Raw genomic sequence first — 15,254 nt, 5'->3', positions numbered from 1 at the left:
TGATCTGAAACAGCTGCCCCCGCTTCCAATTCTCCATTTCCTGTTTGTTTGTGTCTCCAATCCCAGACTGAGGCATGTTTGTGTCTCCAATCCCAGACTGAGGCATGTTTGTGTGTCAGATTCAGAACTCTCTTTTGTGCTCTCTCACTCATGCTTTTTCTTCCTCTCTCTGTCACTCTCTCTCTTTCTGTCTCTTTCTCTTTCCTTTATTATAATTCACTCACTAACTCCATCCTCCTTCCATGTCCTGGGATTGAGATATGGCTTGGACCTGGATTGTCTTTCTTCCTTAGGTTTTTCCTAGAGCATTTGGAATAAGCACATAACTGTATTCGCTGTAGTTGATTTCTTTAATCAAATATGACAGCAGATTTCAGTGTCAAAATTAAAAATCGCAGCAAGACGAGAGTGGCATCGTCTGAGTGGCATGTAGATTCAAAAGTTAACTTCAAGTTCAAAGTTTGGCTTTGAAGTGTAATTTGTCCTGTGCCCAACTCGCTTTGTGCAACAGGCAGGCAGGCTCTTTGATGACCCAGAGCTAGTTAAGAGCTTATGATCACAGTTCAGAGCAGGTGTAATCAGGGAGGGCTTCCTCCCCAAATGTTATGTTCCCCTGGCTTTTGACATCCCCAAAACCATTCACCTTCTCCAAGACAAATGACCATTGTGCCCAGCTGGCGGTACCCCTCTGCCAGTGAGTGGCATCCGCAGGGGGATTCGCTGCAATCTGAGGTGACATGGCTGCTTCTATAAAAGGTCAGGAGAATGGAGCGGTGTTGTTGATGCCCAAACTCCACTACTTCTCCATACCAAGCTGCCGAGCCCATCTATGGTCAAACTCAATCACAGCTGCTTAGTCCCTGTCGTCGTCCAACCTTTGTTTTTCCTTGCCTGTTTGTTGCTTTTGTTGAACTTTTTTCTTTATTCCTTCTTTCCTCTCATGCCTCATGGATCACAGCTGTAATTAAAGTGCTCACTCACTTGACTAGCTAAAATAAAACTTGTTTCTGAAAACATGGCTTCAGTTGGTATCTGATACTGACAGGAGGCTTCATCGAATCTCAGAGGAAATAACGATGTTCTCTATGATGTAACGCTCCCTGATTTTGGACTCTTACTTCTTCATTAGCAAGATGTTTATGAAAGTACAACTACAGGTTAGCCCAAGATGACATGTAGCCGTTAGAAACGATTTCAATAGGAAAAGACTGACATTTTGACTACTGTAGCCAATAGCAGGAGGAGAAGGGAGAAGTTTTCTGCACTTTTTCAAAGATGACATGGAGAAGGTGACAACTAACAATATATGGCCCTTGTTTCTGGGGAAATAATGACCCTGAGAGGAATTACAGTGAGGAATGCCACTGATCGTTCCGGGTAAAAGCTTCCTGGCATAGAGCAGTGAGCAGTGATCTGCACAAGCACTGGAAAAATAAATGGAAAACTGGACCGATTGAGAGCAGAGCCATTGTTCAAAGAGCTGCTGAATTGGAAGCGGCTGCTGGTGGTTATGGAGACAGAGTCCCTGGCTCCACCAGTGCCCATGCCTCAGTCAGCTTCAGGCCCCAGGCCTGTTCTGTTGCTGGAGTGGAGAGGGGTGGAGACACAGCTTTTCCTGGGATGGGTTTGTGGGGGCATTGATGCCAACTGATGACGAGGATGGAAAGGGAGTCACATAAATAATAATAATTAGGTGGGCGCTTATATTTGTACTATTTCACATTATACAGTGCTTTCAGAAAGTATTCAGACCCCTTGACTTTTTCCACATTTTGTTATGTTAGCCTTATTCTAAAATGTTACGCATTTTTTGTTTTTTCCTCATTAATCTACACACAATACCCAATAAGGACAAAGTGAAAACAGGTTTTTAGAAAAAAGTATTCAGACCTTTTGCTGTGAGCTCAGGTGCATCCTGTTTCCATTGATCACCATTTGCATGTTTCTACAACTTGATTAGAGTCCACCTGTGGTAAATTCAATTGATTGAACATGGTTTTGAAAGGCACACACCTGTCCATATAAGTTCCCACAGATGACCGTGCAAGTCAGAGCAAAAACCAAGCCATGAGGTCGAAGGAATTCTCTGTAGAGCTCAGAAACAGGATTGTGTCGAGGGCACAGATCTGGGGAAGGGTACCAAAACATTTATGCAGCATTGAAGGTCCCCAAGAACACAGTGGCCTCCATCATTCTTAAATGGAAGATGTTTGGAACCACCAAGATTCTTCCTAGAGCTGGCCGCCCTGCCAATCTGAGCAATCGGGGGAGAAGGGCCTTGGTCAGGGAGGTGACCAAGAACCCTATGGTCATTCTGACAGAGCTCCAGAGTTCCTCTGTGGTGTTGGGAGAACCTTCCAGAAGGACAACCATCTCTGCAGCACTCCACCAATTGCGCCTTTATGGTAGAGTGGCTAGACGGAAGCCACTCCTCAGTAAAAGGCACATGACAGCCTGCTTGGAGTTTGCAGGCACCTAAAGGACTCTCAGACTATGAGAAACAAGATTCTCTGGTCTGATAAAACCAAGATTGAACTCTTTGGCCTGAATGCCAAGTGTCACATTTGGAGGAAATCTGGCTCCATCCCTACGGTGAAGCATGGTGGTGGCAGCATCATGATGTGGGGATGATTTTCAGCGGCAGGCACTGGGAGACTAGTCAGGATCGAGGGAAAGATGACCGGAGCAAAGTACAGAGAGACCCTTTATGAAAATCTCCTCCAAGAGCGCTCAGGACCTCAGAATGGGTCGAGGGTTCACCTTCCAACAGGACAACGACCCTAAGCACACAGCCAAGACAACACAGGAGTGGCTTCAGGACAAGTCTCTGAATGTCCTTGAGTGGACCAGCCAGAGCCCGGATTTGAACCCCATCTCTGGAGAGACCTGACAATAGTTGTGCAGCGAAGCTCCCTATCCAACCTGACAGAGCTTGAGAGGATATACAGAGAAGAATGGGAGAAACTTCTCAAATACGGGTGTGCCAAGTTTGTAGCGTCATACCCAAGAAGACTCCAGGCTGTAATCATTGCCGAAGTCGTTTCAACAAAGTACTAAGTGAAGGATTGTATACTTATGTAAGTGTAATATTTCAGTTTTTGACTTTTAATATATTTGCAAAAAAAGCACTGTTTTTGCTCTGTCATTATGGGGTATTATGTTTAAATTGAGGGGTAACAAACGATTTAATACATTTTATAATAAGGCTGTAACGTAACAAAATGGGGAAAAAATCAAAGGGTCTGAATACTTTCTGAATGCACTGTTTATTTATTTTGCTCTGAAAAATTGAGGGGCCAAATAAAATCAGCCATGGGACAAATTTACCCCGTGGGCCGCCTTTTGGTGAACCCTGATCCTTATTCTAACCCTAACCATAACCCTTACCCTAACCCTAACCTACCCTAACCTTAGCAAGCAGTTGCTTATCAGCATGTAGTTTGATGGTATGACCATCTGTAGAGCATAAATAAAGTGACTGATCTTTTTTGTAGTGTTCACTTTTCAAGCTTCATTTCACTTTTGATTTAACTGAATTACCCAATAGAAAATAAATATTTTGTTGCGTGTCTGAGAGACTTTTAGAATTGGATCTCAGGTGGTCACAGTTAGATGCAGTGCATAGCACTGTAGTAAAATCAAACTGTTTTCTGGGATTCCTGACAGTAAAAGTGTCTGGGCTGAGTTATGAGTTGCTCAGAAGTGGACCAGGTGTGTGCACTGTGTTCTGGGTGCCCCATGTCCCTGGGGTGAAATTCTCTTCGAACCGACACCACATAGGAAACGCATAATACCATTAAACTTGCACACGTGTGCATACCAAACGCATGCTCAAACTCATGCATACACACACAGCCATTCAGTCCCATGTTTTCAGGATCTCTAAGGATCTACTGCTTGGCTGTAACCAATGATGTCACTCTAGCTCCCTCTTGTGGCTTAATAAAAGCAGTAGCTAGAGACCGAAGAGAAGGCGAGACATCTCACAGGCTCATTTTTGGGCAGGTGTTATTGGGCAGTTTCACATTGAAAAAAATCCTGTCTGTGTCAGTGGGTGTTCCCTTTCTCTAGTGAGTTTGCCAGAGATTATGAAGGAACTGTATGTTCACCCGAAGGAAGGATAGACCACTTACACAGACGGGAACCTTGACCATTTTCTTTCAATGGTAAACGGCCATAATGAGACACATTCATAATCCACCATCATTGGCAGTAGCTTCCTGCCAAGCTGGTACTCTAGCAGTGAGCAGTTAGGTAATGGAAGTAGGAAGCATTGTCAGTAAACCATATCATGCCGAGGTGAATAAGTTGCTAAAGTTTGCCATTTGCTCTTTCCCAATGCGGTATAATGGTTTATAACTGCCATGCATAATTGTAGGACATCTGGCGTCCACGATGGAAGTACACGTTGGCTCTCCCCTTCTATTCAAACAAACAAGAGAGCCAATGCCAAACATCTGTTGCCATGCGAACAGCATCTCCGTCATCAGGCCTGGGGCCTGAGTCCCAGCTTAGATATAAATAGCAATCAAAAGCTAACAAGGTTGACAAAAGCAGGCAGGCAGGCAGCCTGCACGTGGAGTTAGGGCTGGGAGATAAATGAAAGCTTGATAAGGAGGGACGAGTTAGGTAAAGGACAGGAATGCTGGGAGTGTCTCATGATCACTCCATTGTATGGGAAGGGCAGGAGGAAAACCATGACAAATCAGAGCCTTTATTAGCACCAGTCATGGTGACTGTAGCAACCTTCCGCCATGGCTACCAGAATTAGAACGGTTGGTTCATTACTGTACACAAATAAGGTTGAGGAAGTGAAGGTGTGTCTGTGTGTGTGTGTGTGTGTGTGTGTGTGTTCTGAACATCTGGGGTGTATTCAGTAAGGTAAAACTTAACAGATACTGTAGAATGAAATTAATAGAGCTGACTTGATTCTACATGACAGACAATCCTATTGGTTCCAATCCACACAATACATTTCATCATTGTATTTTCTATCAGAAAGTAAGCCTTGAGTTTTGTAGATCGATGCATTGTGCTCTACAGATCTACCACGATGTACAGTACAAATTTACCCACTCTAACGTATGTTGATCTTTAAAGCCCTCTTACGTAAACTTCTGCCATAGCTTTACCATAGCTTTGTTAACCTTCAGATGTATACGTTACCAGACCCGGACTCAGGGATGGCTAACCCTGGAGATCTCTTAAATTTCCACCAAGGTTAGGTAAATCTGCTTTGTGGATTGTCCTTAAAGTCGGTGCCACTAGGGCAGGGGTCATCAACTAGATTCAGCCGCGGGCCGATTTGTTTCTTGAGCGGATGGTCTGGGGGCCAGAATATAATTATAAATAATTTGTACCCTGCAAATGAACCCAAGACGCCCACAAATATATTGTATTTGACAAAAACATAATCATTTCAAACCTTTACACTGGTACATGATCATTGCACCCAACTGAACTGGCCCCGGGAGGTCATTTCTGTCACCTGTTCACATAGAGCCCTCCCTTTCTGACCTTGACTGTTCCTATTCATGTGGACCTGTCCAGCTCTTTGTCTGTCTATTCGCTTAAAGAACGTTTTCCCCATCCAGGCTCATCTCTTTCTTTAGTTGTTGTGATTTTTCAGAACATTTTCTTCAATGCCAATCCACCCTTGATGAAGCAACGTTTTTGAAACAACATTAAATAAAATCCAGTAAGTGAAAGGAATATAGCTATTTCTTTATCTGACTTCTTTATTGAGATATTGCATCACATGGTGCTTTCTTTCTCATGGTCTCATCAGGTTTCTCAACTCTATAAACTCATTCCACTCTATAAAGTGCATGTCTGGGTTTCAGCATCTGCAGGTGGTTTGACCGAGCAGAAGAAGATGATCCATGCAGATCAGACCAGTCTGACCTGTACATCTCTTTGTCTCCACAGGAGTTCTCTTCTCCGGACTTCAGGACTAACTCTGTGACCAGTCGAACCCCCACCCCTCCAGGACATTACTCGCCCCACAGCCCTATTGACCGCGAGCTGTCTGTCTCCCCCAGACGCAGGTAAGAACATTCTCCATCCTCGGCTCCTCTACAGATCTACCACGATGTACAGTACAAATTTACCCACTCTAACGTATGTTGATGTTGTGTATTTTGAATATGCGATTATGACTTACTACAAACAGGCTTAGGGTGAAACAAACTCCTGTAGCAATTCAGTAACGTGTAAAAACGCATAACGCAGCACTTAGTTAACCAAAACAGATGTGGTTGATCTTGGAGCTACAAGTCAGACTATTTTAGTGTGCATTGAAGGATTCAGCTGTCTTCATCAAACATTGACTTAATTGATTAGACATTTTGATTGTACCTTACTCTGAGAGTCAGTGCTCTCATACTGTAGTGCTATTTACTCAACAGCCAAAAAGAAGAAAGTAGAGATTTTTCAAACCTGTTCCTTACAAAGCCTCTCAGGTAGTCTGTTTTTAGCCGTGCTCAGTGTTCCTCCCTTCTGGAAAGGTTGGGGGGTGTCTTTTCTGCTGGTCATGTCTCTGGCAAGAATGAGAGGGATTCTTCCCTTAATTGGCCCCCCTCTCTGTAGTCCCCAGGCTTCACATCAAGCCCCCCCTGACTCAGCCAATCACAGGCTAAGAGACACCCCATGAGACACTTCTTTTCTCTCCAGGCCAATGAGTGGCAGCCGAAAGGCACATTTTTCACCCCGAAACTCAATCTTCTCCTGCTCCTGTTTGGTGTGTATATACATAGGTGTGTGCCTCTGCGTGTGTGCTTGTGTTTTTGTGTGTTTGCTGGGTTACCACAGCTGAGGATAGACATGCAGCCAAGAACAACTGTTACATCTGAAAGCAAAGATTATCTAGTTGTAAAGGAATTCTCCTCTTTGTTCCCTCTTTATTTTTGAGGTGAGTTATTTCTGACTTTTATTGTATTTGGTAATGAGTTTAGGGGCAACTGGCTTTAATTAGTATGGCAGTGTTTTTGAATGAAGCAATGCAAACAACACCAACACAACACCAACAGCCCTATTGTTCTCACACTGGAGAATGCTGTTGGAGCTGGCAGCAGTGATAGCATCTGTTTTGACTGAGGCTTGTTTAAAGACATGCATTTTCACTCGAAGAAGATCAGGTGTTCTCTGTGGCTGTGGAAACATGAAAAGGACGCTTTTTCCATGTGCACATTTCTCGAGTGGTTTCTTAAAAACATTCTGACTGTTGTGGAGTCCACAAAGTACTTACTGGAAAGCCAACTAACAATATTATTTCCAGATACTGTGTGTTATGTGTAGCCTATTCCAGTTGTACTCTTCTTTTGAGTATGCATACATGCAGTATATTATGATATAGCTTAGGCAAGTTATGGCTGTTTTTGTAACAGATTTCCCTCCATCTGTATGTTTCTGCAGTTCACTGTTCTGCCATTATGTTTGCTTTGCTCCCATGCTTTTGTGCTCTTAGTACATTTGACCCAGTATGCCCATTGGTTTGAAGATGTAATGTGAATGAGGCGGAAAGGGAAATGGATTTAGCAGGGTGGAGTGGAGCATGATGAAGTCTTGGAGGGTGTGTTGGAGTCTGTTTTCAATTTAAACCATGTTCTATAATGCAAAGGAAAGAGTTTAAGCATTGAGGTTTGTCTCATCGTTTTGCCATCTCCTGTTTCAGCTGATGAAAGGCAGGCACGAACTCCAGTCCACATGAATGCATGCACACACACATCTCTCCATTTCCATAGTGCCTTAAACAGGATTTTCCATGTGAATGATTATTATTTTCCATGGTATTGTCTTAGATTAAATCAGCACAGGGGGAATTTATACAGTCAGTGTTTTTGACAGATGTGCTGTAACCTGGCATATGATAACACAGAGAGAGATCCAGCTGATGAGAATTGGCAGACTTTTACTGACAGTTTAGCAGGGATGTTCTGCTCAATTCTCTGCAGGTGAAGGGCAATACACTGCACCTGTGGACTGAGGGTCTGTCTGACCGGTTTCACACACAACCTGACTGACTGAAATGCTCCCTCCAGGCAAACAATGTTGACCACAGTATTCTGTGCATAGGTCCGTGTGTACATTTGACTGTCATCTTTCTGTCCATTTTTTTTCTCTTTCAGTTGTTGCTAGGCAATGAAAATATAACAATGGCAACCACACACAGTTGCTGTTGAATGAACAATAAAGTGAACCACTTTTTCAATCCACCACCCCAGTGGCTAAGAATGTGGTGCTCATAAACCTGTAAGTGCAGTGCTACTTTGCTGCCTGCTAGTCTGCTAATTAGCTAGGCAGCAGAGAAACTACCCTGAGGGGTTTACTCTTAAGACTATGTCCCATCACAAGCACTCCCATTGGTCCAAAATGGCAACAAAACATGCATTGGCTTGAGTTGCCTCGTAAGTTATCTTGCCTCAAAGCTAAAAGGTGTCCATTGGCTCCAGTGGGTCATAAATGTAATGATGGCATGAGAGAGGGGTAGTGGTACATGATAGAAATGACACGTCTCTGTGATTTTCCATCCAGGAATGCAGGAATGACTCTTTTCTCTGTATATATCAATGATGTTGCTCTTGCTGCGGGCGATTCCCTGATCCACCTCTAGGCAGACGACACCATTCTATATACTTCCGGCCCGTCCTTGGACACTGTGCTATCTAACCTCCAAACGAGCTTCAATGCCATACAACACTCCTTCCGTGGCCTCCAACTGCTCTTAAACGCTAGTAAAACCAAATGCATGCTTTTCAACCGTTCGCTGCCTGCACCCGCACGCCTGACCAGCATCACCACCCTGGATGGTTCCGACCCTGAATATGTGGACATCTATAAGTACCTAGGTGTCTGGCTAGACTGTAAACTCTCCTTCCAGACTCATTTTAAACATCTCCAATCGAAAATCAAATCAAGAGTCGGCTTTCTATTCCGCAACAAAGCCTCCTTCACTCACGCCGCCAAACTTACCCTAGTAAAACTGACTATCCTACCGATCCTCGACTTTGGCGATGTCATCTACAAAATTGCTTCCAACACTCTACTCAGCAAACTGGATGCAGTTTATCACAGTGCCATCTGTTTTGTCACTAAAGCACCTTATACCACCCACCACTGCGACTTGTATGCTCTAGTCGGCTGGCCCTCGCTACATATTCGTGGCCAGACCCACTGGCTCCAGGTCATCTACAAGTCCATGCTAGGTAAAGCTCCGCCTTATCTCAGTTCACTGGTCACGATGGCAACACCCATCCGTAGCACGCGCTCCAGCAGGTGTATCTCACTGATCATCCCTAAAGCCAACACCTCATTTGGCCGCCTTTCGTTCCAGTTCTCTGCTGCCTGTGACTGGAACGAATTGCAAAAATCGCTGAAGTTGGAGACTTTTATCCCCCTCACCAACTTCAAACATCTGCTATCTGAGCAGCTAACCGATCGCTGCAGCTGTACATTGTCTATCGGTAAATAGCCCACCCATTTTTACCTACCTCATCCCCATACTGTTTTTATTTATTTACTTTTCTGCTCTTTTGCACACCAATATCTCTACCTGTACATGACCATCTGATCATTTATCACTCCAGTGTTATTAATCTGCAAAATTGTAATTATTCGCCTACCTCCTCATGCCTTTTGCACACAATGTTTTTAGACTCCCCCTTTTTTTCTACTGTCTTATTGACTTGTTAATTGTTTACTCCATGTGTAACTCTGTGTTGTCTGTTCACACTGCTATGCTTTATCTTGGCCAGGTCGCAGTTGCAAATGAGAACTTGTTCTCAACTAGCCTACCTGGTTAAATAAAGGTGAAATAAAAATTAAAAATAAAAGTCAAACAGCCGGATTGCCCACTTTATTTGGCCAATCATTGCTGCTGTGGTGGTGGGTATCAGGAAGGCTTTAGCCACAGTTCTACTTTACTAGCCATAAGCTAGAATGTCTTCACCTTAATACCCAAACACTACACCAATAATGTATGCTACTTAGTTGATAACATGGCACCGTCTACTCTACACAGGCATTTTCAATATGTGTTCTTTACCTTGCCTGCGGGACATTTTCAGACTAGAGCAGTTGCTGCTGTAAGTGGATAGCAAGGTGATCCAGTTCAGTTGTGAATGTTTGGACTGCGATTGGAGGCTGGCTTTGGTGACTTTCCTGGGGGTATGCAATGTAGACTTTGGGCTGGAAGGTCAGTCACAAAGCTGACTGCTGCCCCTATCTTAATTTCCTCTGGATTCTCTCAAACTAACCCCACATAAGTTCTCCACAATGTACACATCGCCTTGAACATATGTGGACATTATTACACCGTCTACCGTACACGGAATGTACACATGTACAGTACATAGAACATAGATTGTACATGGAATGTATATAGATATGGATTGACTGATCAGTCTATTTATCAGAGTGGTTACGTAATAGGTAATAGCTACATCCCCTCTCTCTCCCACTGCAGTTCTGGCTCGGACTTTGCCATGCAGCGGTTTGACCGGGATTCAGAGGTCTACAAGATGATCCAGGAGAACAAGGAGTCTCGCACGGCCCCTCGACAGTCCAACACCTTCCACATGCTGCAGGAGGTTCTGGAGGCCGATGAGAAGGGTGAGCAGATCCTCCCATAAACACACTCGTCTTCACTGTCTCTCTGTCTCTCTGGTCTAATAAACAGGTGTTTAGGATGTACTGTCCCATTTGAAACCTATTTGATGGGTCAACTCTGAGGTCGATAGAGGTTATTTGTAGATAACGGTTATTGTCAAATTCAACACAATTTACAAGGGTTTTACTCAATTGTTTCATCAACCTTGTATTCTTTTCTGGATACTCAGACAGTTATTTGATATCGATAGAAACATCAGGCCATCCCCTGGTCCAGAGCAGAAATAAAGTCCGATAAGGAAACTCTTGCATACAAACTCTGACTTAGAGCATTGTTTTCAATGGACAGCAGAGTGTGAGTGTTGTTGTTTTTACTTTTACAAGCGGAGATGGTAATAAAAGTTTTATGAAGTGATAACAACCAGCATATGTCACTGGTGTCATGAAGTGTGTGACCCGGATCATAAACTGGTGGTGTTCAGACAAACGGTGTCGGCTCTGTCTGACTCTGCTCTCCTGTTGCTCTCTGGTTTGTTCTATGCAGAGGCAACTGTGCGGTTTCCAGGACTCTCGCCCAAACCCACCCCTCCCAAACCCACATCACCCGGGGGCGGAGTCCCCAAGTACCACACCTGTGAGAAGTGTGGCACCAGCATTGTGTAAGAGTCACCTCATGTCACATGCTGTCTCCATGTCCACAGGGGTAATTGTGACATGTTCTCTCTGTCCACAGGGGTAATTGTGACATGTTCTCTCTGTCCACAGGGGTAATTGTGACATGTTCTCTCTGCCCACAGGGGTAATTGTGACATGTTCTCTCTGCCCATAGGGGTAATTGTGACATGTTCTCTCTGTCCACAGGGGTAATTGTGACATGTTCTCTCTGCCCACAGGGGTAATTGTGACATGTTCTCTCTGCCCACAGGGGTAATTGTGACATGTTCTCTCTGCCCATAGGGGTAATTGCGTAACTGATGACAAATAATAAGTAACAATAAGCTGCTGAAACAATGTTTGTGTTGAGTACGACTGTGTCCATCTGTCTGCAGTACACAGGCGGTGCGCATCATGCACGACCGCTTCCGCCACCCAGAGTGCTACACCTGTTCTACACCAGAGTGCGGACTCAACCTGAAGATGCGAGGTCACTTCTGGGTGGGAGAGGAGATGTTCTGTGAGAAGCATGCCCGCGAGAATTACCAGGGCCTTGGCACTGCCCCCTGTGCCACCGTCTCACCCCGCCACTGAGGCTCAGAGCAATAGACCATGGGCTGGGGAACGGGAGTGGGAGTGCCAACACATCAGAGGTTGTGCGTTTTCTATAGCATTTAACTATTCTCTCCAGGTTTCTAATTCAGTTACTATGAGGTTTGGATGGAACTTTTCTTTTCCCAGGCCCTCCCGGTTTAGCCCTTATAGATGTATTGTTATCGCTAATGTACAGCTGTATCGGGCGGCAGGTAGCCTAGTGGTTAGAGCGTTGGATTAGTAACCGAAAGGTTGCATGATCGAATCCCTGAGCTGACAAGGTAAAAAACTATTTTTCTGCCCCTGAACAAGGCACTTAACCCACTGTTCCTAGGCCTCATTGAAAATAAGAATTTGTTCTTAACTGACTTGCCTAGTTAAATAAAGGTTTAAAAAAAAATAGATATAATAATATAACATCTCATTCAGACAACTTAGTGGGCTACTACACCTGCCGTATTTACACCAACTTATTACAAAACAGAACTGGTATATGAATCAGATCAATGACAGAGCGTAACATTTTAATCCTTTAAACAGCATTGAGTTTCCTGCTGACCTGTTCGGAGGAAGGGAAATAAACTCTTCATTTGAATTCCAAGGCATTTGAAAGACAGAAGACCTACATATGCAAAGGGAGAACTTTCATCTGTGTCAAAATTTGTACTATATTTGTGGTTGTGTGCATTTGTGTGTGTGTGTGTGTGTGCTTGCGTGCGTGTGTTTGTGGAATTCAACTTGAGTAAGAGTTTTGATCATTCCTTTTGAAGTGATGGTTTAAGTGCCTGCGTTGCTGCCATTTCCCCCTGCTATTGGGATCACTATTGAAAGGTTTCAGTGGATTCAGCTTTAGAATGTCAGGCCGAGCCTGTTGGGTTTGTTTTTGCCTCGTGGTAGCACATCAGTTTAGTTGGAATTATGAAATGCGTATTTGCTTTATTGCTTTTTAAAATTTGAAATAAGGGAATATAAAGATGTGATGTATAAATAAAAACATTTTTGTGAATGTTTCTTTTATAGAACAATATATAGTACTGTATCATATGACATCTGATGACATGTGTATGCACAGGGCTGCATGACTTGTAGTACTATTTTAGTGTGAAGAGGTTTGCTGATGCTATTGCTGTATATTCTGTTTCTTCACAGCAGCACCCACAGAAAGACAGTGTCATAAAAACACATCAATGTTTTTGAAAAATATGTAAGGATAAAACTACATGTATCTTGCTTGGCCTTTTGTATAGTTAGCTATGCAATTGTACCATCAACAGCCTGTGTTGTTGAAAATGATGTCATGTAGGCTAAACCTTCCAGCTCCCTGGACAATAAACACCATGTGGACCCCTTCTCATCCTGTAGATCATCCTATAGATGGGTACATTTGGCCTACTGGTCCCACCTCTGTCTGTCTACCTGCGAAATCATTGTGGACACACAGTCAGGTTCATTTGTACTATAACCTGGCTGTACTGGGAACAACATTCAGAATTTATAAAACGAGCTTGGAAGAAGGTCTTCTATTCTCTGTAAATTGGTGATGAGCAGATTTTTTCTGCATTATGTTTTGTAAGAATAAATAGTATCTTTGATGCTCTTGAAATTGGGTTTTGAGTTGAATTGGTCATTTTGTGTTACCTACAGATCCTAAAATGGATCTCATGCTTGTAAGATTTCTTAAATATGTAATGCATGTAGACTCAAATATCCTTAGACCTTTTGCATGAACCATGTGGCCAAGTAATTGTGATTATATATGAAAAGTGATGCAAATCTAATAGAAACACACATGTACCTTTTTATTTGAGGAAAGGTAATATCAGTGAATCAAAATAAAATATAGGCTTTTATCCCACACATAAAATGGCTATGACTTGAAGGCAGTAAGCTTTAAAGCATTCCTTTAGGCACTGTGCTCCGTCTGTCATTTACAGAGATAAGGGAAGTATTATCTGTACAACATAGTTCATCTGATAATACTTGTTGAATATGTTTTCCAGATTTGTTTATTTATACTTTGCAAATGCGACTTATTTCTATGTGAAAACAGAAATGGTCTATTCATTCCTTTTCAGTAGACGCTCTTATCCAGAGCAATTTACAGTAGTGAGTGCATACATTTTCATACTGGTCCCCTGTGGGAATCAAACCCTAGCACCATGCTCTACCAACTGAGCCACCATCACAAAGCACTTGATGTCTCACTGTACTCAATTACTGTCTTGTGCATTGTTGTTCTTCATGGTGATGGAAAGTCTACAGGTACAAACCTAGATGACCAGCCTATGTACTATACAGTAATGTACATTGAGTGGTTTGTAAGGATGGTAAATTAATACTGTGTAAAAAGTGGATGTTTTCCATGTTATTTGACCCTCAGCCTCTCTACTTCCTGCGACTATGGTCATTTATACTTAAGACTGTTTTTCACAGGTACTGCTGTTTTATCTTCCTCCCAGAAGGGGGCCATGTTGTCACAGTTAAAGTTTTGCATTATACTGAGGCTGTCCGACATATCATCTTTGGTATGTATTGTACTGGGGTTTACAACACAGTATGGTGATTCTGTGTAGTAGGACTTGTAAAAAAAAAACTCTTAAGTAAATAGTGTTAAAAGACCAACAGATTCACAAAAATGTATACAATCCAATACCTTCAAGTACTGTACGCTACTGTACTACACTATTTTACTCATTATTTGTTGTGCAATAACTTCAAGGCAGCCAATGATGAGATGTCCACAATGAAGTTGTTTAATAGATAGTGGTTATAAAGACATTTTAAGTATTAATATGTATTGTTTTTAGCAACTGGAATAATCCCACAGATTCAGTGGTCTAGGTTGAGGATATATGGGTGTGGTTCCTGTGGGTTTTGCATGGAAGTCAGCCATTAGCAGCTTCAATGTTGTCATTAAATCCACCATTAGATGTCATAGCTTCCTCAAGAAAGGAACAACATCAGACCTCATGATGATACAGTCCAGCAGTAGTTTGTATTTAGTTTTACACTGTAATGGTTACCACTGTTAGTAATGCTAAGATAATTTCTACCTTATTTTCTTGAAGATACTGTATCTAGTAACTTGTTTTGTTACGGCTATAGAAACCTGTGATTGTGTTAGCCACTTTGAATACGACAGTGCTCGTTGTGCTGGTGTGTAAATGTGCGGTTGGGAAGAGCCAGTGGAAATGCCCAAGAGGGATCATCAAATTCCTACTCCATCCTGACGTCACTTCCACCCGACCTCTTTCAACACTGAATCTCACTCTTCTCTCCTCAGATCTTCAGCTTCTCAGCTGGTCCCTCCACCTTTCCTTCCTTCCGTTCCCCCTCTTACCATATTCCACCTGGAATGGAGTCCAGATGTGGAATGGAGAGAGGAGAGATTGCAATGGGGG

General features: G+C 43.0%; 1 protein-coding gene across 4 annotated transcripts in view; it reads left to right on the top strand.

Annotated features, from left to right (window-relative positions):
* The window catches only part of LOC112248480 (PDZ and LIM domain protein 2), a 60,588-nt gene extending 47,128 nt beyond the window's left edge, over positions 1 to 13,460 (top strand). For all 4 annotated transcript variants that reach the window (XM_024417541.2, XM_024417542.2, XM_024417544.2 and 1 more), the window contains 4 exons: positions 5,929 to 6,047; positions 10,463 to 10,608; positions 11,150 to 11,264; positions 11,655 to 13,460. In XM_024417541.2, coding sequence (XP_024273309.1) covers positions 5,929 to 6,047; positions 10,463 to 10,608; positions 11,150 to 11,264; positions 11,655 to 11,853 — 579 coding nt within the window. In that variant the 3' untranslated portion in view covers positions 11,854 to 13,460. The remainder of the gene's footprint in view (positions 1 to 5,928; positions 6,048 to 10,462; positions 10,609 to 11,149; positions 11,265 to 11,654) is intronic.
* Positions 13,461 to 15,254: the final 1,794 nt, after the last annotated feature.

The sequence above is a fragment of the Oncorhynchus tshawytscha genome, linkage group LG04, assembly GCF_018296145.1.
Source record: "Oncorhynchus tshawytscha isolate Ot180627B linkage group LG04, Otsh_v2.0, whole genome shotgun sequence".
Taxonomy (NCBI): domain Eukaryota; kingdom Metazoa; phylum Chordata; class Actinopteri; order Salmoniformes; family Salmonidae; genus Oncorhynchus; species Oncorhynchus tshawytscha.
The sequence above is the reverse complement of the archived record's forward strand: the minus strand, read 5'-3'. Positions and strand labels throughout refer to the sequence as shown.